Here is a 24,829-nt window from a genome sequence, read left to right as displayed (position 1 = left end):
CAGCTATTTACCCTTACAAGGATATTTATTAGAAGGGTCTTGGGAGTATGACCAACCAGTCTACATGTGTTTGGTGGACTTGGAAAAGGTGTATGACCGGGTCTCTTGGAGTATCCTGTGGGGGTGCTGCGGGAGTATGGGGTCCCACATTTGCTGCAATGTGTAATCCAGTCTCTACATGACCATAGTAAGAGCTGGAGAGATTATATTTCCTGGCTGGCTTGTGCATGCTTTGGGATCCCCCATGAAGTGTTACAGGACTTAGCCAAGGATAGGGAAGTGTGGGATGAGCTGCTTGCTCTGCTGCCACGGTGACTCAGACCTGGATAAGCGGCTGAAAATGAATGAATGAATGAATGAACGATCTGAGTTTTTAAATGTATTTCTTGTGTTGTGATGGGTGGTTTTATTCCGGTGAAGTTCTAAGGGAAAGTATACATTTAAGACTTGTTTCTACACACAAGGTTGAAAATATACAGTATGACATGATGTATGAGAGAGGAAGCATAAATGCACAAAGAAGTCAGGAAGGGTTACAAAGCTGACCACAGATTCCGTCAGTCCTATTAGCCAATATCCACTCTATTAGGGATGAAATTGATACGTTTTCATCTATATCATTGGCATTATCAATTTTGCTCATCAGTCCCATTCTTTATTGACTCCTGATCATTTTCCTGTGTGAAATAAATGTAGCCCTACACAGGTTTTCAATTTCAATGCGGCCATTTTCCTTGTTACTGGATGCAAATTGATGACATGATGCCAGAAGTCACATGTAAGAGTTCTTTCTCAACAAGGCCCTAAAAGATACTGGGGGGCTGCACTGCTGTATTGAACTTTGCCAGAATTCACAAGTCGACAAGAAGGCAACTGTTTAATATGTGAGCAGGTTACACACTGTCTGTGGTCTAATGTCCCTCAGCCTGCTTACAGAGAAATCAAACCACTGCTTTCCTACAAACACACTTCACCTCAAAACAGTGATGTCAAGTGACAGCATGTTCTCACTGATGACTCTTCTATATGGTGAATTGGGCTGGCTATTTCAGCAGTTGTATACCGCTGGTTGTACTGGCAGACTGTTGGGACATTGCCAGTGCCACGGTTCTTGTGTCTGAAATTCGTAGGTGGTTGAGAGGCTGTTCTCCTGGCATTGCAAGCAATGTTGGCGTCCATTTGTGAGACAGGCGTCATCACTACAGAATGAAAGAAAGGACTTATTGATCCTTTCTGGAATGAAAAATGGTTGGATTGCAGAAACTGCATGAGTATTAAGGCCTTTTTATGCTTCTACTCTCTATAACGCAGTGGCCACAGAAATTGCTTTGACACAGTTGTGAACCTTTGAATGTTCTCTGTCGGGGTTGGTAGATGTCGCAATACAATTCATCACCAGAACAGTAGGGTGTGCAACAACTTTTGTGAAGACCGACCTACTATCCCATGAAAGTCGTTGCTTGTGAAACCAGAAATGATGCAGTTAGCGAACCAATCACAGACTGTGTAGTCTCCGTGTGATCTCCATCATCGATGTGTAGTTCCAATTTTTGGGAGGTGCACATCAAGCTACAAAGAAGGGTTCAGAGGGAGTTCGCAATGACACAGAGAGCTCTTCATGGCTATGGAGTTGTGGATAAGAAGTGGTAAAAATTGGGCTTTACACTGGTCTCTGTTTTGGGCAAGGTATTAGCAAGGGTCATTCTCAACAGAATTCAGGGCCAGCTGTTTACTGCTTAGCAATCACAGCATTCTGGTTTCACAGCCAACAAGTGACCACTGACTGCATGCCACCTGGGAAGAGTTTACAGAGTGCACCTTTTCAAGAAAATAAAGGTCCATATCTTCAGAGTCCGAGGCTTCCATTTTTCCTCTATTGTTATAAGACTCTAACCAGTACTTTAAGGTGACAGCTGGATATCTTTGGTGACAAATATAGATAAAGCATGGACAAGGATTTTCCAGCAGCGAAAACAGCCTGTTCGTGTTTCACCATAGCTGAGAAGATGGATGACTTGATTAACAAACTGATGTTGTGGGTCCAAAACCCACATACCATGATTTCCAATGCTTGGCTGGAATTACCTCCAGCATGGCCCACAGTATGCAGCAAGGTGCACTGCACATTTACTTTCCTAAAGTTATGCTGAATGATACCACACGTCCTTTTCAAACACAGAGGATCAGAGCTCAGATCGTGAGCATGGTTGGTGGAGTACTCGTCTAATTTAATGCTTAAGAGTAGCATTACTGTGTAAACGATTTTAGACTCCTATTTATGAAATGTTAAGGCAGTTTACATCCAATGAGCAGGTCAAGGATTCAACAATAAAAACCTGAAGGACAGTGTAAATGTAAAATTTACCTCATAGCACAAAGATGACATCACCATAAAGCACACACACCTGTATGGAGAAGTGAAAATGCATGTCTCCTCTCCCATGTACACACACCAATCGATACGTACCTCACAGGCAATCAGACGCCATTATTTGTGAAGTTCCACTTCAGTTCACATGAGTTGATAAAGCAAGCTGCTATTGATTCAGCAGCCCTGAAGGAGAGAGCAATTTAAGCGACCGATGGGGCATAAAACAAACGGGATCACAGGAAAAGCAGAGCTACACTAGGAGAAGGACACGTTTTTGAAAACAAGTGGAAGAAGTCCACTCTCCTCCTCCTCCTCAGGTGTCAGCTTTTACATTTCCCTTGATACATTTAATCAGCACTGGTTTGATATATTTTTGGCTAAAAATGGAGGTAGACAGTGCTGACAGCTGCCTTTCTTTCATCTGCACAACATGACTCCATAAGAACAATTTTACAGCAGGGAATGCCGGTATGTAAATGGAGAGGAAGAAAATCTCCACTGGAATTAGAACAAACAAGTCAGCCGGCTGATGAATGATGCAAGTTCTCTGATATGGGGGCTCTTCATTAGTATTCATTACGCTGTGATGTACACAGCAGTCAACTGATGAGCTATTGTCAAGATAGCAGCAACAGAGAAAGTGTTTGTGTGTTTGAGTCAGATTAGGGAAGAAAAAGAGGGCCGATGAAGCAGAAAAATGAACTGTGAAAACGGGACAGAATTTTTGTGGTAAAGGTGGACCTTACCTTTTCAAACTCCTCAACTGAGTTACTCCAGGTCCAGTAGTGTGCCTTATACTGTCCAATCCTCACCGCCATCATCTCATTCCCTCGATAATAGAAGATGGGCCTGTTGAGGATGACTGATGGTTAGATTTTTTTTATTATTATTAAAGCTTTTTTAAACCAGATTGAGATCAAAACCTCTTCTACAACAGCAACCTGGCCAAGAAAGGCAGTAGCACGTCATAGTAGACAAAATAAAATAAACAAGATCAAGATAATTTAAAATAAATAAAGTACAAGCAATTAACAAATAAAACACAATCATTTCCAACTCAGTACCAATATATAAGTTAATAACAGTTTAAAATTTAAAAACACAGGCGCTGTTCAAAAGATTTCCATTCTCGATTTCGTAAAGTAGATCGGAAAGTCTTCAGAGCAATCAACAATGACAGCTGCAGTTCAGTTTGGAGGGCATTCCAAGCAGAGGGAGCAGAAAAACGAAAAGCCTTCTTTCCCGTTTCAGTCCGAACACACTGCACCACATCAAAGACAGACTGCAAGAATTCAAATGCCTGTGTATCTGACTTTGAACAACAATAAATTACAGTATCATCTACATAAAGATGTTAGAAGGCATTTGATATGTTTGCACACAGATCAGTAATATAAATTGTGAACAAAATAGGTCCTAAAACTGAACCTTGAGGAACACCCTTTGTGACCTCAAGGAAAGTGGAATTAACACCGGCCATCTGAACGCACTGCATCCTACTTGCCATGTAATCTGCAAACCAAGACAACTTGTGTAGAGATACCATTTTTGTAGAGAATTTCTAACAAGAGTCTATGATCCACGATATCAAATTCCTTTGAAAGACCCAGAAACAGAATGACAAAACATTTTAGAATCCAATGCTGCAAACACATCATTTAAAACTTTTAAAATAGCAGTAACAGTGTTATGTTGCTTCCTAAAACCAGACTGATGACAGTTTAAAATAATGTTTTATTCTAAAAATTCCTTCAATGGATCACATACCAATTTTTCAAATACTTTTCATCTGAATACCTTATTCAAGGGAATTGCATCATATCAGACACTTCTGCGTTTTTTTTTTTTTTTAAGAGGAGTTGATTTCAGAATGCAAGCACCCAAGCATGAAGCTAAAATGCTTCACATAAATCCTCACCTTTCTATGAGTGAACTGTTTTGGAGTTTTTCTGAGCTGTTTAGGAAGACCGTTGTCAAGTCCAGTCCATCCAATATTCTGTCATTAGGTGGGATGAGGCCGGCAAAGGCTAGACTAGTAGTGTACAGGTCCATCACATTGGCCAGCTGGAAGCTCACCTACATATAGATAAAAAAATTACAAACAATAAGATCACTTCAGAATTTCAATTTCAATTTATTTTCATTTATATCACAACAGATCACAACAGAGTTGCCTCAAAGCGCTTCACACAGGTAAAAGAATAATTTCATAATCTGTTTGAAAAAGTGAGGAGCCCCATGCCCCAGAAAACATGCCCCATGTCATGATGCTTGCACCACCATGCTTCACTGTCTTCACTGTGAACTGTGGCTTGAATTCAGAGTTTGGGGGTCGTCTCACAAACTGTCTGCGGCCCTTGGACCCAAAAAGAACAATTTTACTCTCATCAGTCCACAAAATATTCCTCCATTTCTCTTTAGGCCAGTTGATGTGTTCTTTGGCAAATTGTAACCTCTTCTGTACATGTCTTTTATTTAACAGAGGGACTTTGCAGGGGATTCTTGCAAATAAATTAGCTTCACACAGGCGTCTTCTAACTGTCACAGCACTTACAGGTAACTCCAGACTGTCTTTGATCATCCTGGAGCTGATCAGTGGGTGAGCCTTTGCCATTCTGGTTATTCTTCTATCCACTTTGATGGTTGTTTTCTGTTTTCTTCCACGCGTCTGTTTTTTTTTGTCAATTTTAAAGCACTGGAGATCATTGTAGATGAACAGCCTATAATTTAATCAAACTACGCTGTTCTTCTGAACAATGTCTTGAACGTCCCATTTTCCTCAAGCTTTCAAAGAGAAAAGCATGTTCAACAGGGGCTGGCTTCATCCTTAAATAGGGAACACCTGATTCACACCTATTTGTTCCACAAAATTGACGAACTCGCTGGCTGAATGCCACACTACTATTATTGTGAACACCCCCTTTTCTACCTTTTTTTTTACTAATAGCCCAATTTCATAGCCTTAAGAGTGTGCATATCATGAATGCTTCGTCTTGTTGGATTTGTGAGAATCTACTAAATCTACTGGTACCTTGTTTCCCATGTAACAATAAGAAAACCTGGATTAATCTTTTTAGTCACATAGCACTACTATTATTCTGAACACTACTGTACGTAGAAGAGCTTTTCTGGAAGCATTGGACACTTTTGGGTTTCATCAGTTTGTTCATTATCCCAATCAGAGCAAGGGAAACATGGTAGACTTTATTTTCACGAGCTCTCTCGTATCCCTGTAGAGCTCTACAGGGAGGGTAACATTAGGAATTTACAGCAGGCCACGGAGCAGGTGATTAGAGACCCTGCAAGGCTTATGACAAATGTGGGTGTGAAATCCATTAGCTTAGCGGGGAAATTAGTGCAGAAAATCCACTATGGTGATAGTGCAGTTTATCTGCCAGGGAGGGAAATTCAACAAGTTGAGACTGTGGCCTGCTTCCATAGACGCATCCATAAAAATCATAGAGGGATATGCTTTGCAAACTTAATGCCCATTACTACACTGGATGATGTTGAAATTGAGGATGGCCCAGTGGTTGTTCCAGCAATAGCAAAGATTTTGTGTCTGCTACCTACAACGCGCATGGAATGTCTCAAACCTAAACCTACTTCGAGGCATCTTATATATGCTACTCTGGAAGCACCCCTAAATCCAAAAAGTTCAACTGTCAACCCCACTGAGGTCCTTAATCTGGGTCTCATTAACTTAAGATCACTATCCTCAAAATCATTGTTGATTAATGATCTAATTATTGATCATCACTTAGATATGATCGGGTTATGTGAAACCTGGCTTAAACCTACAGCTGTCCTTCCCTTAAATGAGGCCTGCCCACTAGCATATACATTTAGTCATGTCCCTCGTGATGCGAAGCAAGGCGGGGGTGTTGCTCTTATTTATAAATGTAAATTTCACTTATTAGTTGTTGGGGGTCACAAATATAACTCATTTGAGCATCTGATTCTCCGCTCTGCTCAGGATATTATGCATTGCCAAGGTCAGAATAAAAATCAGCCGCATTAATTTGTCACTGTATATAGGCCTTCTGGCCCATATTCTGAATTCTTAGATTAATTTAGTGCATTCATCTCTAACTTGTCAACAAGTGCAGATAACATTCTGATCATTGGTGACTTTAACGTCGTATAAATAAGCCTTCTGATCCCCTCTGCAAATCATTTATAGAAATTGTGGATGCATTAGGATTTCGGTAATGCATTTGGGACTCAACGCACATTAGTGGAAACACCCTGGATCTGGTTCTCGCACATGGTATTACTGTCACGAATACTGACATCATGCCTCTTACGTCAGTGGTCTCTGATCTCTCACTTATTAAGTTTACAGTTTCGCTGCTGTGTTTAGTGGAACAACAACCATCACTACGCCGATGCATCAACTCCTCAACTAAGGCTGAACTCGAAGCTAGACTGCCTGATGTCTTAACTTCACATTTGGCAAATACCCAATCAGTAGACAGACTTGTGGATAGTTTAAACTCAGTGCTCAAAACTACACTCGACATGATTGCACTACCTGTGTTACAAGCATAACTCAAAGTTCTTGTTCGACATGGTGGCAACACTTATTCATGGACAACCACCTGTAGTTCGCTCTCCTTTTACAGCACAAGATTTCCTGGATTACTTTGAGAAGAAAATAGAAGACATTAAGTTAAACATATCCCAGCATGCCTTAACCCAGCCACTACACCCTGCTATTGAGGTGGGCGCCATTACTGAGGTGTTATCTAGATTTACAAAATTTGATAGTATTTCACTAGGCATGGTGACGAAGCTCATAACGTCGACAAAAAGCACAACTTGTTTATTTGATCCTATACCAACAAAACTGTTTAAGGACCGCTGGCCCACTCTTGGGCCGACTGTGCTGGAAATTATTAATCTTTCTTTAACTTCTGGATATGTTCCTAAATGTTTCAAATCTGCAGTGATTAAACCATTACTTAAGAAACCTAATCTTGACCCTAGTGTATTAAAAAACTATCGGCCAATATCAAATCTATCATTTTGCTCTAAAATTGTGGAAAAAGTTGTGTCACAGCAGTTCGTGGACTATCTTACTGAGAATAATCTCTTTGAGCCACTGCAGTCTGCTTTTAGAAAATATCATTCCACAGAGATGGCCCTCACTAAAGTGGTGAATGATCTTCTGCTTACAATGGATTCAGACACCACTACGGTTCTGTTGCTGTTAGATCTCAGTGCTGCATTTGATACAGTGGATCATCATATTCTACTTGATAGGCTGGAAAATCATTTTGGGATTACTGGGAGTGCCCTTGCATGGCTGATGTCATACTTGACCAGTCGTTCTCACTGTGTTTTGTACAGTAACACTACCTCTAACCTTAGTGACATGAAATTCAGGGTTCCACAGGGGTCCATCTTAGGCCCCCTGCTTTTCTTCCTTTATATAGCACCCCTTGAGCACATATTGCTGAATTTTGGGATTACCTTTCCCTGCTATGCAGATGATACTCAGTTATACATGCCGATAACTGCTGGTAATCCCGTTCACATAAAATCCTTAGAAGATTGCCTTGCATCAGTGAGAAGTTGGATCTCTAGAAACTTCCTACTTTTAAACTCCGATAAGACAGAAATGATGGTTCTTGGTCCAGTGAGACATCGGCATTAATTTGACCAGTTAACGCTCAGCCTAGGCTTGTGTGTCATACATCACACTGAGAAAGTGAGGACCCTTGGGGTCATTTTTGATCCTACACTGTCCTTTGACCTCCACATTAGAAATATTATGAGGACTGCTTTCTTCCACCTGCGAAATATAGTGAAGATTCGTCCCATCCTGTCTATGGCCGATACTGAGACCCTGATTCATGCGTTTATCTCTTCTAGATTGGACTACTGCAATATTCTATTTTCTGGTTTACCAAAGTCTAGCATTAGGGCTCTCCAATTGGATCAAAATGCTGCAGCCAGACTTTTGACACGAAGCAGAAAGTTCGACCACATGAGACCAGTGAATTGTTCTGTAATTTATGTCTGTAGCATGGTCCAAGCAGAGGGTCACCCCTTTGAGTCTGGTCTGCTTGAGGTTTCTTCCTCAGAGGGAGTTTTTCCTTACCACTGTTGCTCTGAGGGTTAGTAAGGTTAGACCTTGCTTGTGTGAAGCACCTTGAGGCAACTCTGTTGTGATTTGGCGCTATATTTTGGGACGCTATGTTTGGCGCTATGTTTTTTGGGGTTGTCTGTTGGGGGGGTGGTATGACCCTGAGAGACAGTAATCAGCTGGATAAGCTGATCAGGAAGTGTGAGTGATGGGGAGGAGGGCAGACTCTGTGGATGCTATGCTGGAGAGGAGGATGAGGGCATCCTGTGTAACACCAGGCATCCTTTGCATAACAGTCTGGCTGCTCAGAGGAGCAACCGCAGCAACAGGCTCCTTTCCTTGTGCTGCAGAACAGAACGTTATAAGAGGTCTTTTGTCCCCTCTGCTATAAGACTTTATAACAGCTTGGTCTGAGCATTTGCATTTTATTTGTTAATGATTTTTAAGTTAACTATGTATGTATTTTTATGTGATTATGCGTGGATGTGTTGCTGCTGGACAGCCGAATTTCTCCTTCGGGGGATCAATGAAGTATCTATCTATCTATCTATCTATCTATCTATCTATATAAATTTAAATAAATTTAAAAAAAATTAAATAAATTGAAACTTCTCACTTTAGCCGTTCTTGCTACAGTTGTATGCAAAGGTTTGGGCACCCCTGATAAGTTTCATGATTTTCCTTTATAAATCATTGGTTGTCTAGATCAGAAGTTTCAGTTAAATATATCATATAGCAGTGAAGTGAAGTTTCTTGTATTTACAGAAAGTGTGCAATCATTATTTAAACAAAATTAGGCAGGTACATAAATTTGGGCACCCTTGTCATTTTATTGATTTGAATACAATTAGCACTAATTATTGGAACACAAAATTGGTTTGATAAGCTCATTGACCCTTGACCTCCTTACACAGGTGAATCCAATCATGAGAAAGGGTATTTAAGGTGGCTATTTGCAAATCTTTCCCCTCTTTGCATCTCTTCTAATGAGTGGCAACATGGGAGCCTCTAAATAACTCTCAAATGACCTGAAAACAAAGATTGTTCAACATCATGGTTTAGGGGAAGGATACAAAAAGCTATCTCAGAGATTTCAGCTGTCAGTTTCCACTGTGAGGAACATAGTGAGGAAATGGAAGAACACAGTACTAGTTAAGGCCCGAAGTGGCAGGCCAAGAAAAATCTCAGAGAAGCTGAAGTGAAGGATTGTGAGAACAGTCATAGTCAACCCACAAACCTGTTCCAAAGACCTACAACATGATCTTGCTGCAGATAGTGTCTCTGTGCATCGTTCAACTATACAGCGGTCAGAAATCCTGAGAAACACTGAGCAGGTACTGGATTCTCTGCAGTTTGCTTATAGGCCTCATAGAGGAGTGGAGGACACCACACTCACTCTTCTTAACCTGCTTTTTAAACATTTGGAGGGGAATGGGTGTCACGCTAGACTTTTATTTACTGATTTCTCTTCTGTTTTTAATACAATCCAGCCACATATTTTAACCCGTAGGCTTTTAGATCAATTTAATTTAAGTAATAATCTTGCTGGCTGGATTCTTGACTTTTTAACCGAGCGGACGCAGCGGGTCAGGTTTAATGGTGTTCTATCTGACCAAGTGGAGTCGTCGACTGGTTCACCCCAAGGGGGCGGCCTGTCTTCCTTGCTTTTTATCCTGTACACCATCGTGTGTCACAGTATGCATGAGAAGAGGACAATTTTAAAATATGCAGATGACTCTGTCATTGTAAGTTTATTGAAGGATAATGAAACCAGTCATAGACCTGTTGTTGACTACTTTGTCAGGTGGTGTGAAGAGTCCCACCTTCAGCTGAACATTTCAAAGACTAAAGATATGATTGTGGATTTCAGAAAGAACCCCTGTGCACTGGAGGCCACAGTCATTAAGGGTCAGAAGGTGGAACTTGTGCAGTCATACAAGTACCTTGGGACTATGATAGACTGTAAACTGAACTTTGTGAACAACTGTGAAGCTGTGTGTAGAAACGGGCGTCAGCATTTGTTTTGTTTCAGGAAGCTGTCATCTTTTAATATTGACAAAAGCATCATGGCACTGTTTTATCTGTCCTTTATTGAATCTGTTTTGTCTTATTCTTTAGTGTCATGGTATGGTGCTTTGTCAGTGAAGGAAAGGAACAAACTAATGCAGATTGTGAAGTGGTCAAGGAAGCTGATTGAAGAGCTACAGCTTAGCCCTGAGTCATTGTATATTAGGCAGCTAAATAGGATCACGAAATCGATTCTACATGACCATTCACACCCTCTATATGGGGAATTTCAGCTTCTCCCCTCTGGTCGGAGGTTTGCAGTCCCAAACTGCAGAACAAAGTGCTACAGGAACAGCTTTATTCCAGCTGCTATTATTCAGATAAATAAATTATAGGAGGAAAATTTGCACCAATTTAGGTAGTTTCTAAGCTGTGGTTTGATGTGGCTTTGAGCACTTTTATGAAGGTGCTGGGTCTTTAAAGTGGATATGACACTTAAAGACAACATAGTCTTATTACATGTAACAAAGGTTATATAATATCGGTCAACCTAAGCGTTTTGGGACAATGGACGCGGTTCTCCTGTTATATACAACACTTGAACGTCCCACCACTGAAAAATATGCACGCCTCATGACCAGCTTCCTGCTAAGCACCGAATCTGAAATACGTCATTGCATGTAGACCGTATCGGCTTGCACGCTTGGCGGGCGTTGTTTACACTTTTTGGATGGGTTTCATAAGTAATAGAACTCTTTGGTATAATACCTGTAAATAATCAGTTTTATTGCCATTTTCCTTCAGACAAGTCAGGGGATGGATACATGAACATTTCCAATTCACTGAATATGTCTTGGACTTTATTTACTTTAATTATGAAGATATACAAACATTATGGCACTGTATGGTAAATCTGTACGAAGTAGACACTTCTCAAAAACTGAATGAATGTGCAAGAAGGAGAAGAGTGAGGAAAGCCACCAAGACACACTGAATGAATGTGCAAGAAGGAGAAGAGTGAGGAAAGCCACCAAGACACCCAGACAACCCAGAAGAAGCTATAGGCTTCTGTGGCTGTGAATGGAGAAATTGTGCACAGTGCATGTTTTGCATTTTGTATCCCCAGTTATACAGCTTCATGATGAAGCGGTATAGACAAGGATTTTCTTAAAAAGACAACCTGAAAGTTCAGGTACAATTTGCCAGAAGCCTAGATTTGATGTTTTGGTGAAAGAAAATCTCTGCTCCAACCACAACTGATCAACCCTGACAGGTGTGCCCAGCCAATGAGGAGACGGAAAACACCAGAATTAAATCATCAGGTGTGAGTTGAGCAGGTAAATGTGAAAACATGCAGGGCAGGTGCCCTCCAGGAACTGATTTGGGCAGCTCTGGCCTAGACAAAATAATCTCTCTATAACTTTGGCATTTTCACTGCGTATAGATACACTTGACTTCTGATGCCCATACCCTATAAGCTACTGAAAGCCTGGAGCTTTGTCTTGATCCAGGACAATTGCACACCCAGACACTCAGACTCCTCACTCAGCTTCTCAAGTTGATTATGCAAAGACCACAGATCATCCACGAAATCAAGGTCAGTAAATCTTCCCCCGCTAACAATGGCACGTAAGCTGATGTTTCCATAACCCGACCCGGCACACAACAGAAATGACACCTTTGTTGAAGTCTGAAGGCTTTCTCGAGAATCTCCTTCCTGCATAAAATCAATATTGTCAATACTCCAGTAAAAAGTGAACATAAGCTCTTCTGCTGGATTTTGTTTATGAATCTAAACAATGCATGATAGGTTACATGCACATGCTGAATATGCATACACTTCTTCCATTTCCACTGTAATCTCTGCTTGCCACTTGATTTAAAAAAAAACAAAGCTGAATGTGTGCCTTTCTCAGTGAGATTTGATGAGGAAGAACAGAAAAAAGGACCAATGAAGAGAACAAGGAGAGGAAGTAGGAAGAGGACACGGCCAGGGCAAGCATGCGGCTGGAGCCGGAGCGAGCTGGTGTTTTATCTCCTTTTCCCAGTCCCAGTGAAAAGCTTTATTTTATTTATAAACTTTGAACTATTTTCAGATAAAATGCCATTTTTTCACTGTCATCCTTGATCTTCCTTTCCATTCTCTCCTGAGCGAGCCTTAGAGGGAGACGGCACGCTCACAATCAGATAGCACTATCGGGTCTGTGCAGCTGCACCGCCATGTGCCGCCATGTTCCTATCGGCGGCCGGCACACACACGCACGCACAGACACACGCACGCACACACTTGTGAGCTCCTAAGCACTGAAATGAATTCTCTTTTCTTCTGTTGCAACAGAAAAGACTCTGCAATGCATTCCAAGATGTATCTGCACATCCAGACTCTCTCACACAAATACTAACAGATTTAGTCTTTCACTTCATTTTTCTCTCCCCCCCCTTTCACAGGACCCCCTCACCCACAAATGCACCAACACACAAACCACTGAGGGAAAACAGGACAAAAGAAGGGCACCAAAAAGAAAACTGACATTGAGTAGATGATAACTTACACGACCAAAACATCACAAAGTGCACTGCAGAGTCTTTTTGCTACTTTCTGATGCAGACGGCTCTGACAGAGGAGCTGTCAGCTGCGATTCCAAACCTTTGTTAGCTGTGCCATCTTTTGTATTCAACATAAAACTCAAGTTTCTCTTCACGCTTTGTCTGACTCATCACTCTATATTAATGCCCCTCGTTTCTTTTCTTTCGGCTATGAGTGGTGATGTTGGTTATCTGAGGCGGGCCTGCCTCTGACCGCCCCTCTGCCGCTCTCCCCGTGTGCCTCATGCCTGATGAAACACAACAAAAGGTATTGTAATGTACCACAATGCTGTGAGGCTGATGTCCCACCCACCTCCTGTCTCCCCTCCAACAGCCACCCAGCTCACAACCACCCTGTTCCTTCCCAATGTGCCCCTCACCCACTCAGGCACTGGGGGAATGCTGCATCTACTCCACCATCACCAGCACCGGCATCTTTACTTACCTACAGCAACTAAAAATGACAAACTGAGAACAATTTCTTCAAAAAGATACACTCACTCATCTTCAACAACTTATCCGGTACCAGGCCACGGGGCAAAAAAGATACAAACAGCAACAAATGTACCTACAAGTACCTTGTAGTCCACCTATCCATCCATCTATCTAAATAAAAATATTTCAGTTGAGGGTCACATGGGGGCTGGACCCTTTCTCAGCTGTTATTGGGTGAGAGGTGGGGAACACCCTGGACAGACAGACCACCAGTATACTGCTGGGCCGACGCACATATAGACAGACACTTTTAGTCAACATAGTCTACAGTCTAATCTACAGACTATCAATCAATCAATCAATTTTATTTATATAGCGCCAAATCACAACAAATGACTAGGTAGATGGTTATTTCAATCTTCTTCTGTAGGAACATTTAGGTTTCAGGTACTAACTCCTATAATACTATGTACACTCAACAAAAATATAAACGCAACACTTTTGGTTTTGCTTCCATTTTGTATGAGATGAACTCAAAGATCTAAAACTTTGTCCACATACACAATATCACCATTTCCCTCAAATATTGTTCACAAACCAGTCTAAATCTGTGATAGTGAGCACTTCTCCTTTGCTGAGATAATCCATCCCACCTCACAGGTGTGCCATACCAAGATGCTGATTAGACACCATGATTAGTGCACAGGTGTGCCTTAGACTGCCCACAATAAAAGGCCACTCTGAAAGGTGCAGTTTTATCACACAGCACAATGCCACAGATGTCGCAAGATTTGAGGGAGCGTGCAATTGGCATGCTGACAGCAGGAATGTCAACCAGAGCTGTTGCTCGTGTATTGAATGTTCATTTTTCTACCATAAGCCGTCTCCAAAGGCGTTGCAGAGAATTTGGCAGTACATCCAACCATCCTCACAACCACAGACCACGTGTAACCACACCAGCCCAGGACCTCCACATCCAGCATGTTCACCTCCAAGATCGTCTGAGACCAGCCACTCGGACAACTGCTGAATCAATCGGTTTGCATAACCAAAGAATTTCTGCACAAACTGTCAGAAACCGTCTCAGGGAAGCTCATCTGCATGCTCGTCGTCCTCATCGGGGTCTCGACCTGACTCCAGTTCGTCGTCGTAACCGACTTGAGTGGGCAAATGCTCACATTTGCTGGCATTTGGCACGTTGGAGAGGTGTTCTCTTCACGGATGAATCCTGGTTCACACTGTCCAGGGCAGATGGCAGACAGCGTGTGTGGCGTCGTGTGGGTGAGCGATTTTCTGATGACAATGTTGTGGATTGAGTGGCCCATGGTGGCGGTGGGGTTATGGTATGGGCAGGCGTCTGTTATGGACGAAGAACACAGGTGCATTTTATTGATGGCATTTTGAATGCACAGAGATACCGTGATGAGATCCTGAGGCCCATTGTTGTGCCATACATCCAAGAACATCACCTCATGTTGCAACAGGATAATGCACAGCCCCATGTTGCAAGGATCTGAACACAATTCTTGGAAGCTGAAAATGTCCCAGTTCTTGCATGGTCGGCATACTCACCGGACATGTCACCCATTGAGCATATTTGGGATGCTCTGGACCGGCGTATACGACAGCGTGTACCAGTTCCTGCCAATATCCAGCAACTTCGCACAGCCATTGAAGAGGAGTGGACCAACATTCCACAGGCCACAATTGACAACCTGATCAACTCTATGCGAAGGAGATGTGTTGCACTGCATGAGGCAAATGGTGGTCACACCAGATACTGACTGGTATCCCCCCCAATAAAACAAAACTGCACCTTTCAGAGTGGCCTTTTATTGTGGACAGTCTAAGGCACACCTGTGCACTAATCATGGTGTCTAATCAGCATCTTGGTATGGCACACCTGTGAGGTGGGATGGATTATCTCAGCAAAGGAGAAGTGCTCACTATCACAGATTTAGACTGGTTTGTGAACAATATTTGAGGGAAATGGTGATACTGTGTATGTGGAAAAAGTTTTAGATCTTTGAGTTCATCTCATACAAAATGGGAGCAAAACCAAAAGTGTTGCGTTTATATTTTTGTTGAGTGTAGTTATGATATTTTTTGTATATGTTGTTTACTGCCCTATTTCTGTAAATGTCACTTACATACATGCTGTCCATATTCTTGAGCAGCTTGGGTGAGTAGGTAGAGTTCCCATGGGATAAACAAGCCTTTAAACCTACCATCCCTGGTTCTCAAGACCAGGCACCTAGGTGGCTCTGTCCCTTCTTCTTACTTTGTCTTCTTTCTCTTTTTTTATATTTAGGAGTACCTTAGTATACACTAGTAGAGTTCCACCTTAGATTTGGAATATATAATAGAAGATATACCTTACTGAATTAGAGGGAATAAGTTTCATTACACTAGAAGTCTTTCAGAAAGCGCTGTAACTAGGTTTAAGGATATGATTCCTTCTTTATGTTCTCTAATGCCATATACCAACACAGTGCAGAGTAGCTACCTAAACTCTGTAAGTGAGATAGAGTATCTCGTCAATAGTTTTACATCCTCATTGAAGACAACTTTGGATGCTGTAGCTCCTCTGAAAAAGAGAGCTTTAAATCAGAAGTGCCTGACTCCGTGGTATAACTCACAAACTCGCAGCTTAAAGCAGATAACCCGTAACTTGGAGAGGAAATGGCGTTTCACTATTTTAGAAGATCTTCACTTAGCCTGGAAAAAGAGTCTGTTGCTCTATAAAAAAGCCCTCCGTAAAGCTAGGACATCTTACTACTCATCACTAATTGAAGAAAATAAGAACAACCCCAGGTTTCTTTTCAGCACTGTAGCCAGGCTGACAAAGAGTCAGAGCTCTATTGAGCTGAGTATTCCATTAACTTTAACTAGTAATGACTTCATGACTTTCTTTGCTAATAAAATTTTAACTATTAGAGAAAAAATTACTCATAACGATCCCAAAGACGTATCGTTATCTTTGGCTGCTTTCAGTGATGCCTGTATTTGGTTAGACTCTTTCTCTCAGATTGTTCTGTCTGAGTTATTTTCATTAGTTACTTCATCCAAACCATCAACATGTCTATTAGACCCCATTTCTACCAGGCTGCTCAAGGAAGCCCTACCATTATTTAATGCTTCGATCTTAAATATGATCAATCTATCTTTATTAGTTGGCTATGTACCACAGGCTTTTAAGGTGGCAGTACTTAAACCATTACTTAAAAAGCCATCACTTGACCCAGCTATCTTAGCTAATTATAGACCAATCTCCAACCTTCCTTTTCTCTCAAAAATTCTTGAAAGGGTAGTTGTAAAACAGCTAACTGATCATCTGCAGAGGAATGGTCTATTTGAAGAGTTTCAGTCAGGTTTTAGAATTCATCATAGTACAGAAACAGCATTAGTGAAGGTTACAAATGATCTTCTTATGGCCTCAGACAGTGGACTCATCTCTGTGCTTGTTCTGTTAGACCTCAGTGCTGCTTTTGATACTGTTGACCATAAAATTTTATTACAGAGATTAGAGCATGCCATAGGTATTAAAGGCACTGCGCTGTGGTGGTTTGAATCATATTTATCTAATAGATTACAATTTGTTCATGTAAATGGGGAATCTTCTTCACAGACTAAGGTTAATTATGGAGTTCCACAAGGTTCTGTTCTTGGACCAATTTTATTCACTTTATACATGCATTCATTGTTACGCAGATGATACCCAGCTTCATCTATCCATGAAGCCGGAGGACACACACCAATTAGCTAAACTGCAGGATTGTCTTACAGACATAAAGACATGCATGACCTCTAATTTGCTGCTTTTAAACTCAGATAAAACTGAAGTTATTGTACTTGGCCCCACAAATCTTAGAAACATGGTGTCTAACCAGATCCTTACTCTGGATGGCATTACCCTGACCTCTAGTAATACTGTGAGAAATCTTGGAGTCATTTTTGATCAGTTTTTCCTTCCCACTGTCACCAAGTGCTTGCTCACAGGGGGTCGTTTTGACCGTTGGAGTTTTTACGTAATTACTGTCTGGCCTTGCCTTACAATATAAAGCGCCTTGGGGCAACTGTTTGTTGTGATTTGGTGCTATATAAATAAAATTGATTGAATTGATTGATTGAAGTCAGTGTTTACACTTTTGTCAGTTTTTTTTGACCACATGATGGGTCTGTTAAACCATAGGCATGCTGTGGATCTCAAACAGCTCCCACATAGACCCCTCATGTCCCAGTCCTGGATGGATGGATAGACTACAACAAAACACATTACTACAACGCTATGCCTTCTTAATTGAGTATGTGTATGATTAAATACTTCTACTGATTTGTTTTGAAATGATTTGGTCTTTCAACTACTGGGTAAAATCTTTTAGGGCAAGTCAGCATCAGCCACCTGATGGACCAGCCCCGACTCTACAAAACAACAACATCCAAGCAGACCATTGGCACATCCCTCCATCCCAAACTCTTGCATGTCTCCATCTATTTGCTGCAGCCAGGTGAACCACATAATGCCCTTGGCCTTGTCCAGTTGCTGGGTTCCTCAGCACTGAGGTACCTGCATGCGAGATAATGTTCAGGGAACTGGACCAACTGGCTATAGGGTTGTAGTTCACGAATCCTCATAATGCAAGCATCTGCATCTCCCTACGTAACCACTGACTTGACGCAGTCACTACATTTCTGATGACCCCGTATGTCCCCGTAATACCTGGCTGCAGCAGAAAGGTGGAGATAAAAATGGGCTACAGATCTGCCTGGGTGGTAAATATGACAACACACAACACCCATGCATACACCAAAACTGTGAATGTGTGAATATGCAGTCCAACAGCAATATCAATACAGCGTAAAACGGAGAGTGCAATGCCAATGACGCACAAGTTTTGACAGGAAGGATCTGCAGAGTGTCACTCTGTCAGCTGAGGCTGACAAACACACACATTATGTGTTGGTTAGTAACAATAATCCTAACATTAAGATCTGTGTCTCTCTCACTGGCCTAAAAGCACGTGGATATTCCACAAATGCACACATATATGCAGCAATGTCAGCTTAAACAATAAATGCACACATTTTTCACAACCGTGCAGGCACACGTTGCACACTGGTCATTTGTAATGTGGGATGTGTACGGCAAAACCCTGCACATGCAACAACATTCCTTGCGGTGCCAGCACTTCAGTCTGTTCTCTTTTCTGCACCATGCACCTATTTCACGTCTTCCTCACTTCCATCCTTGCACCCTCAACCCCTCCCATTGCTTCATCCTGAGCGCCTGGCATATTCAGATACTGAAGTCCTCATTACAGCTCAATCCAACCTCAGCAAACACACAAACAGATTAGCTGCTTAAGACGCTCCCAATCCCCCTCTCCCTCGCTACTCTGCAGTGCTATCAGGCCCAAGCACACCCCTGTGAGATGAGCCAGGGGCAAGGCTTACTGCAAACTGCAGCCTCCGCTCGTTCCTCCACCAAATCCCTGTGCGTCACAGCCCCGTGTCACAGCTGCCCCTAATACAATTAAAAGTCATTTGCAGAAAGCGCAGGCTTAGAAGATCACAGTGTGGGTGGGGGGTTAAACAGGTGAAGAGGAGAGAGACAGGGAGTTGGGGCATTAATTCCAGCCAAAAGTATTTGAGGAAACAGTGAAGACGCACCCACACACTTTGTGGCTGCAATCCCACAGAGTTTATCTTTGCCGTTAATTGACTTTGATCATTCGATGGAAGTCGACTATGGGTAAGACTAGTTTCTTGTGCCACCGGCCGGTCAGCATCTGCATAAAGGTGTTCGTGTTCTGTAAAAAGGTAAACAAAATTCAGGTACACAAAACAAAAAGCAGCAATTGTGTAGAAGAGAGGATTACTGCTAATATTATTCCTTTATTTTCAAACTCCTATACAGTACTAAACCGCCTCCAGATTTTAAAACAGAATGACCCCCCCCAACCTTTCTGGTAGCTGTTGACAGGAACAACATGTCTCAGAAGAAGAAGAAGAAACTGGCTGTGGATCTATCCAGCACAGAGTCTGGCTTTAGTCTGCGTGAGTCAAACTCGAGGGATTTAGTGAGTATTCATCTTGAATTTTTTTCAGAGATTTCATCTGATCAAAAGCTTCAAAGCACAGGTACATTCTCACCATGCCTTCTTTGATGTGTCCAGGCCACCAGGCAATAGCAGGCTCCCTCATACCCCCTTCAAATGTGGTCTCCTTCCCACAGAGGAACGGTCCATTGCTGCCACCTGAGGAATCACAGAGAAGCGCAAACATACATGTGTAAAGTAGAAAGGTACTTGGTGTCCATTCCTATGCCAAGGCCCTGCAGTACCATATCATTTAAATTAAGTCTTGAACACTTATATTTAACCCTGACCTTTGATTCTGATCACTCATCTGCACTTATTCAATTATTGTTTAATTGAATTTAAGTCTTACTGTTTTTACTAGAAAGTTGTGTTGAATACTGTTTGATAGTCATTTTGTATGATTTGATCATGTTGTCATTTGTACACGATGATCCCTCATGGGTGTTTTATACTCTGAAGTATTAATACCATTGATTTCTTATCTTTGCGCCTGAGGTTTGATCCCAATTACTGACCTCTCACCTTTGAGCGTGACCTCACCCACTGATTTTCTGTAGAGACCCAGTGTCGCCAACCAACCCCTAAAAATCGGTCCACCCTGCCTTCACTGTGCCTTCACTGCACATACGAGGTCTGTTAGTAAAGTATCTGACCTTTTTATTTTTTTCAAAAACCATATGGATTTGAATCACGTGTGATTGCATCAGCCAAGCTTGAACCTTCGTGCGCATGCGTGAGTTTTTTCACTCCTGTCGGTTGCGTCATTAATCTGTGAGCAGGCTTTGTGTCAACAGTGGTCCACCCCTCTCGTCGGATTTTTATTGCGAATAAAATGTCTGAACGATTTGGAGCTTTGCTGCATCAATTTTTTCCAGAACATGTCCTGTGAGGCTTCATCACGGCGTTGCTGTGCACCATGCGGCACCACCATGACGCGCGGAATTCCTCCACTCCTTTTTCCATGACAAAAACTCCTGTAACAGTGGAATGTGCCGTTCATTTCCAAACTGGACGCTGTGTTGATCCGGGACGTTGTCTGACTTCCACAGGAATTGCGGAAGACGTGGACATCAGCACTTTTTCGGCACATTGAGCAATGCCGTGATGAAGCCTCACAGGACATGTTCTGGCATGTCCAGGCTCATCCACAATTTCTCGGATAGTCACATGACTGGAAAGCCGTCTGAAAGCCATCTGAAAGCCGTCCTGTGAGACCAACACGGAGGTGGTTTTGTGCCGCGCCATGAACGGCTCCGTGGCGCATCCCTCCGCTTCTCTTTCCATGAAAAAGACTCCTGTAACAGTGGAATGTGCCGAAAAAGTACTGATGTCCACGTCTCCTGCCATTTTTGTGTAAGTCAGACGACGTCCCGGATCAACAAAGCCTTCATGTTGGAAATGATCTGGTTGATTCAGCCTGTCGATCGGTGCTCGGAGCGCGGCACGCTCTCAGCAGCTGTGGGCGGTCTTTAAACCGGCTGGAGCACTCCTTAATCTGTGTAATCCTCATAAAACTGTCCCTGAAAGCCATCTGAATTTTCCAAATGGTGTCCACCTGGGGGTCTCTCACAGTTTCTGGAAAAAATTGATGCAGCAAAGCTCCAAATCGTTCAGACATTTTATTCGCAATAAAATCTGACGAGAGGGGTGGACCACTGCTCACACAAAGCCTGCTCACAGACGAATGACGCAACCAACAGGCGTGAAAAAACTCACGCATGTGCACGAAGGTTCAAGCTTGGCTGAAGCAATCACACGTGATTCAAATCCATATGGTTTTTGAAAAAAATAAAAAGGTCGGATACTTTTCTAACAGACCTCGTACGTCTGACTCTGACTCTTTACACCCAAAGCGATCAAAAGAAATAATATGATTATTAACCATCAGATGACAAATTAAAACCTCTTAAATCATTCTAAAGTCCGTTTTAAGCAGAAACGAGGCAATAATCTGTGAATCGCTACTGCTGCTCTGAAATGACGTAGGCACAAAGGGGCAGCGTGTGGGTGGCTCCATGTGTGCCGAAAGAAGCCTGAACATGCCCCTCTCTGAGTCCGAACCGCCAGGTAACAGGCTAACTGTGGTTTGGGTGTTTATTAAATCATATGTTGAGGGGCTGCGCGGTGGTTCTCCTAATGGTTTACTTTGGTGGGGACAACAAAATTTATGCGCTGTGTATTTCCTCAGTAATTGTGCATTAAGTGGGCATATCAACAGCTGCTAAAAATGCTAATACCATTAGCATACAGCATTAAATAAGATGAGAATTTCACTCATCAAGACTACTGCAACAGGGACATCTTAGATGATCAGTTAGGAAGTTTCTTCCTACAACAAGCTATATTATTCCAAGGACTAACTTAATCACGGTCAAAAGCTAAGACAGAAGGAGTCGCTGGACACAGGTGCTGTCACTCAAAGCGACCACAGTCACAATTACACAGAATTTTATTAATTAAAACTAAGACGTTAGAAAAATATCGCCCTGTACAGTTGCCAAGGAGTAGGAAACTATCTATAGAGACCAAAACTTTTTTTTTTTTTTTTTGCACCAGACTGTAAACATGTTTATTTCTGCTCTAATACCCCGTCACACATAGCCAGAATCACGCAGAATGGCGTCGGACTTATGAATAGGCGAACATCTGAAACGTGTCGGATTTCAGTTCCAAAAACGTTCTGACAGCTATCTGTAAGAGTCCCCACAGTTGGTGAAAATCAGCCGGCGGCCCCGAGTGTGACTCTCCGGGTGCAGTCGAGATGGGACACCTATCCAACGGCAGTCTGAACACCGTCTGACCGCAACTTACATGTTCTGAAGGCGGCATAAACAGGATCCAAAACGATTTCAGCACGTATGAGGGAACCTCGAGATGGATCGGTCATGGCAAAGTCTGAGGTATGACCTGCACATGCTCAGAGCTATACAGATTTCACCGCTGTAATAAACAAATTATTGCTTGATCACATTTAATTCTGTTGGACATGTGACATGGAACTGTTTCGCCATGTTAACACATGAAACATGAATCCCACCTCCAGGAGCATTTTGCAGTGCAGTGCGCCAGGAGCCAGGACCACAGCCTGTGGTGGAATGCTGGAAACAATGACACCAAACATAAATCCTATGGGATAATCCAACCAGAAATCACCATGTGGAGTTGCGTGGGGGGGGAGATAAAGTTTGCTGCCGCAAATATAGTGGGAAAAGCTCACTGCAAACTTTTTAAGCAAAAGGTCAGCAAAAGTTTAGTTGGCAGTAAAACTGTCCACTGACAGCTGAGCACATGTGTGTGCACGCGCAGTGGATTATTATGAAAACACACACACACACACACACACACACTGAGTGGTCATTTCCTCATGTCAACACTTTTACACACACACATGCACATGTGGTCAGTGAGCCTGCGGAAAAGAGGATGAGCAAAGGAGTGACTGAATGGGACTGTGGGTGACCGCACGGATGGACACATATGGCGTGAGTCCGGTCCATACGTTGGTTGTTCTTTGATGTCCAGTACAGGTCCTGTGCAAAGGAGAAACACAGCGCTCCAGTCTGTGTTTAACATCTAGAAATTTGGAGATCGGGCAGCCTGCAGCGCCTTTTATGGTCATCTGACAGCAGTCTGTGTCGCCTACATACGTTTTGGATGCGATCTGTCAGGTGTGGATGAGGCAGTCTGTCTGCGTTCTGACAGGGCTGGCCACGCCTCTTTTCCTCCTGACTGCGTCGGATTATGGCGATATTTTCTGTGTCGGCATGGCTCCGGCACATTCTTGCTATGTGTGACGGGGGCTTAAAGTTGGCTTAAAGTTTTAAAATGGGCTTCTATGGGAATGTGCTGTTTTGGAACCAGCCTGAAGCGAACAGCCAAGGTACTGCACTTCCTAGTCAGGGTCAAAATACAAGCTTGAGTGTTGCCGCTTGGTCTACGCATTCTCTGTCCTCACCAGAAATTGTGTCACACCTCTCATTTACATTTGAAAGGCACACAGCAGCTTAAAGGAAGGGCAGGTGACAAATTAAAACCTCTTAAATCATCACCATATCCAGCTGGTTGAGTTGAAGATGATACATCCAAACTCTTTGGACTTACTACACCCTCTAAACAGCAATAAGAACTTGGACAAGCCCAAAAGCCATCTGTGTCACACAATCAAGATAGGGCCCTCGATGTCAATTATCCTGACATTCTCATGATATCCAGTTTGTTCTGTTTGAAAACCTAGTATGAAATGGGGAACATAGGGGGACAGTCACACACAGAACCTTAAAATAGGATCTGAAACACGTCAGAAACAATAGCCTCTTAAAATCGATGCGTGTTCCTGTGAGTGCGTCTGGGTGTAGCACTTACTCTCATGTGGCCCAGATGAGACTGCAGCTCCATTGTCTGAAGTGAAGAAGACAAAGGTATTATTTTCGATGCCCAGCACCCTCAGTTGCAACAGGATCTGACCGACACTGTCATCCAGCTCCATCACTGCATCACCGTACCTGCAGCACAAAGCCAGTCACAGCTAGTAAACACAGTGAGCCAGTGCGAACGTGCTCATGTCTGACTGTGTCATAACAAAAATGGTCATTAAAATAGGATGTGGCGTACCGGCCTCGCTGGCTCTTTCCTAGAAAGTTTTTGGAGGCGTACACCGGGGCGTGAGTAGCATCAGCTGCCCAGTACAGGAAGAAAGGCCGCTGGAACTTAGCCTGGTGGAGTATGAAGTCAAGACCTTCCTGTTGAGATGAAAGTTGTGAGCGACGATCAGAACAGTGCACACGCGTGTTAAAATGACAACCTTAACCCTGACACTAATGGAGTAAAGAGTGAACCTGAAAGCACCAACATACAGGCAACTAAATCCACGTATTTACTTCATTCACACAACATGCAGTAAGTCCATATGTACATTTGGACAATGACAAAGATTTAGGTACTTTATCTGCATGATGATGATGACGACTGTTTCTGCACAGCAGTCATAGACATCATGTGGCAATAATCAGTCCTTCACATTGTATTCCACTTAGGTTTATCTTTTGTCAAATACTGCAGTTTACTCACACGTGTGGAGGTCCGAGTGATGTTTGGAACTCTGGAAACATTCCAGAGTTCATGCAGACTCTGAGTTTTGTGTCTGACAGGAGCATTCAAACCAGCCTGCATTAGGATGTTGAGGATCTTATTACACTTGATTCTATAAGAGGTATCTCTTCACAATTTTTATTTTAGCTA

The 24,829-nt window shown here is 42.6% G+C and overlaps 1 protein-coding gene across 2 annotated transcripts in view; it reads right to left on the bottom strand.

Moving 5' to 3' along the window:
• galns (galactosamine (N-acetyl)-6-sulfatase) overlaps positions 1–24,829 on the bottom strand; it is a 99,574-nt gene that overhangs the window by 31,056 nt on the left and 43,689 nt on the right. For both annotated transcript variants that reach the window (XM_034192301.1, XM_034192309.1), the window contains exons 7-11: positions 24,203–24,330; positions 23,954–24,093; positions 19,644–19,747; positions 4,290–4,447; positions 3,118–3,220 (exon numbers count right to left, since the gene is read on the bottom strand). In XM_034192301.1, the coding sequence (XP_034048192.1) occupies positions 3,118–3,220; positions 4,290–4,447; positions 19,644–19,747; positions 23,954–24,093; positions 24,203–24,330 (633 nt within the window). The remainder of the gene's footprint in view (positions 1–3,117; positions 3,221–4,289; positions 4,448–19,643; positions 19,748–23,953; positions 24,094–24,202; positions 24,331–24,829) is intronic.

This window comes from Thalassophryne amazonica, chromosome 2 (genome assembly GCF_902500255.1).
Source record: "Thalassophryne amazonica chromosome 2, fThaAma1.1, whole genome shotgun sequence".
Taxonomy (NCBI): domain Eukaryota; kingdom Metazoa; phylum Chordata; class Actinopteri; order Batrachoidiformes; family Batrachoididae; genus Thalassophryne; species Thalassophryne amazonica.
This window is presented reverse-complemented; position numbering and strand designations above follow the sequence as displayed.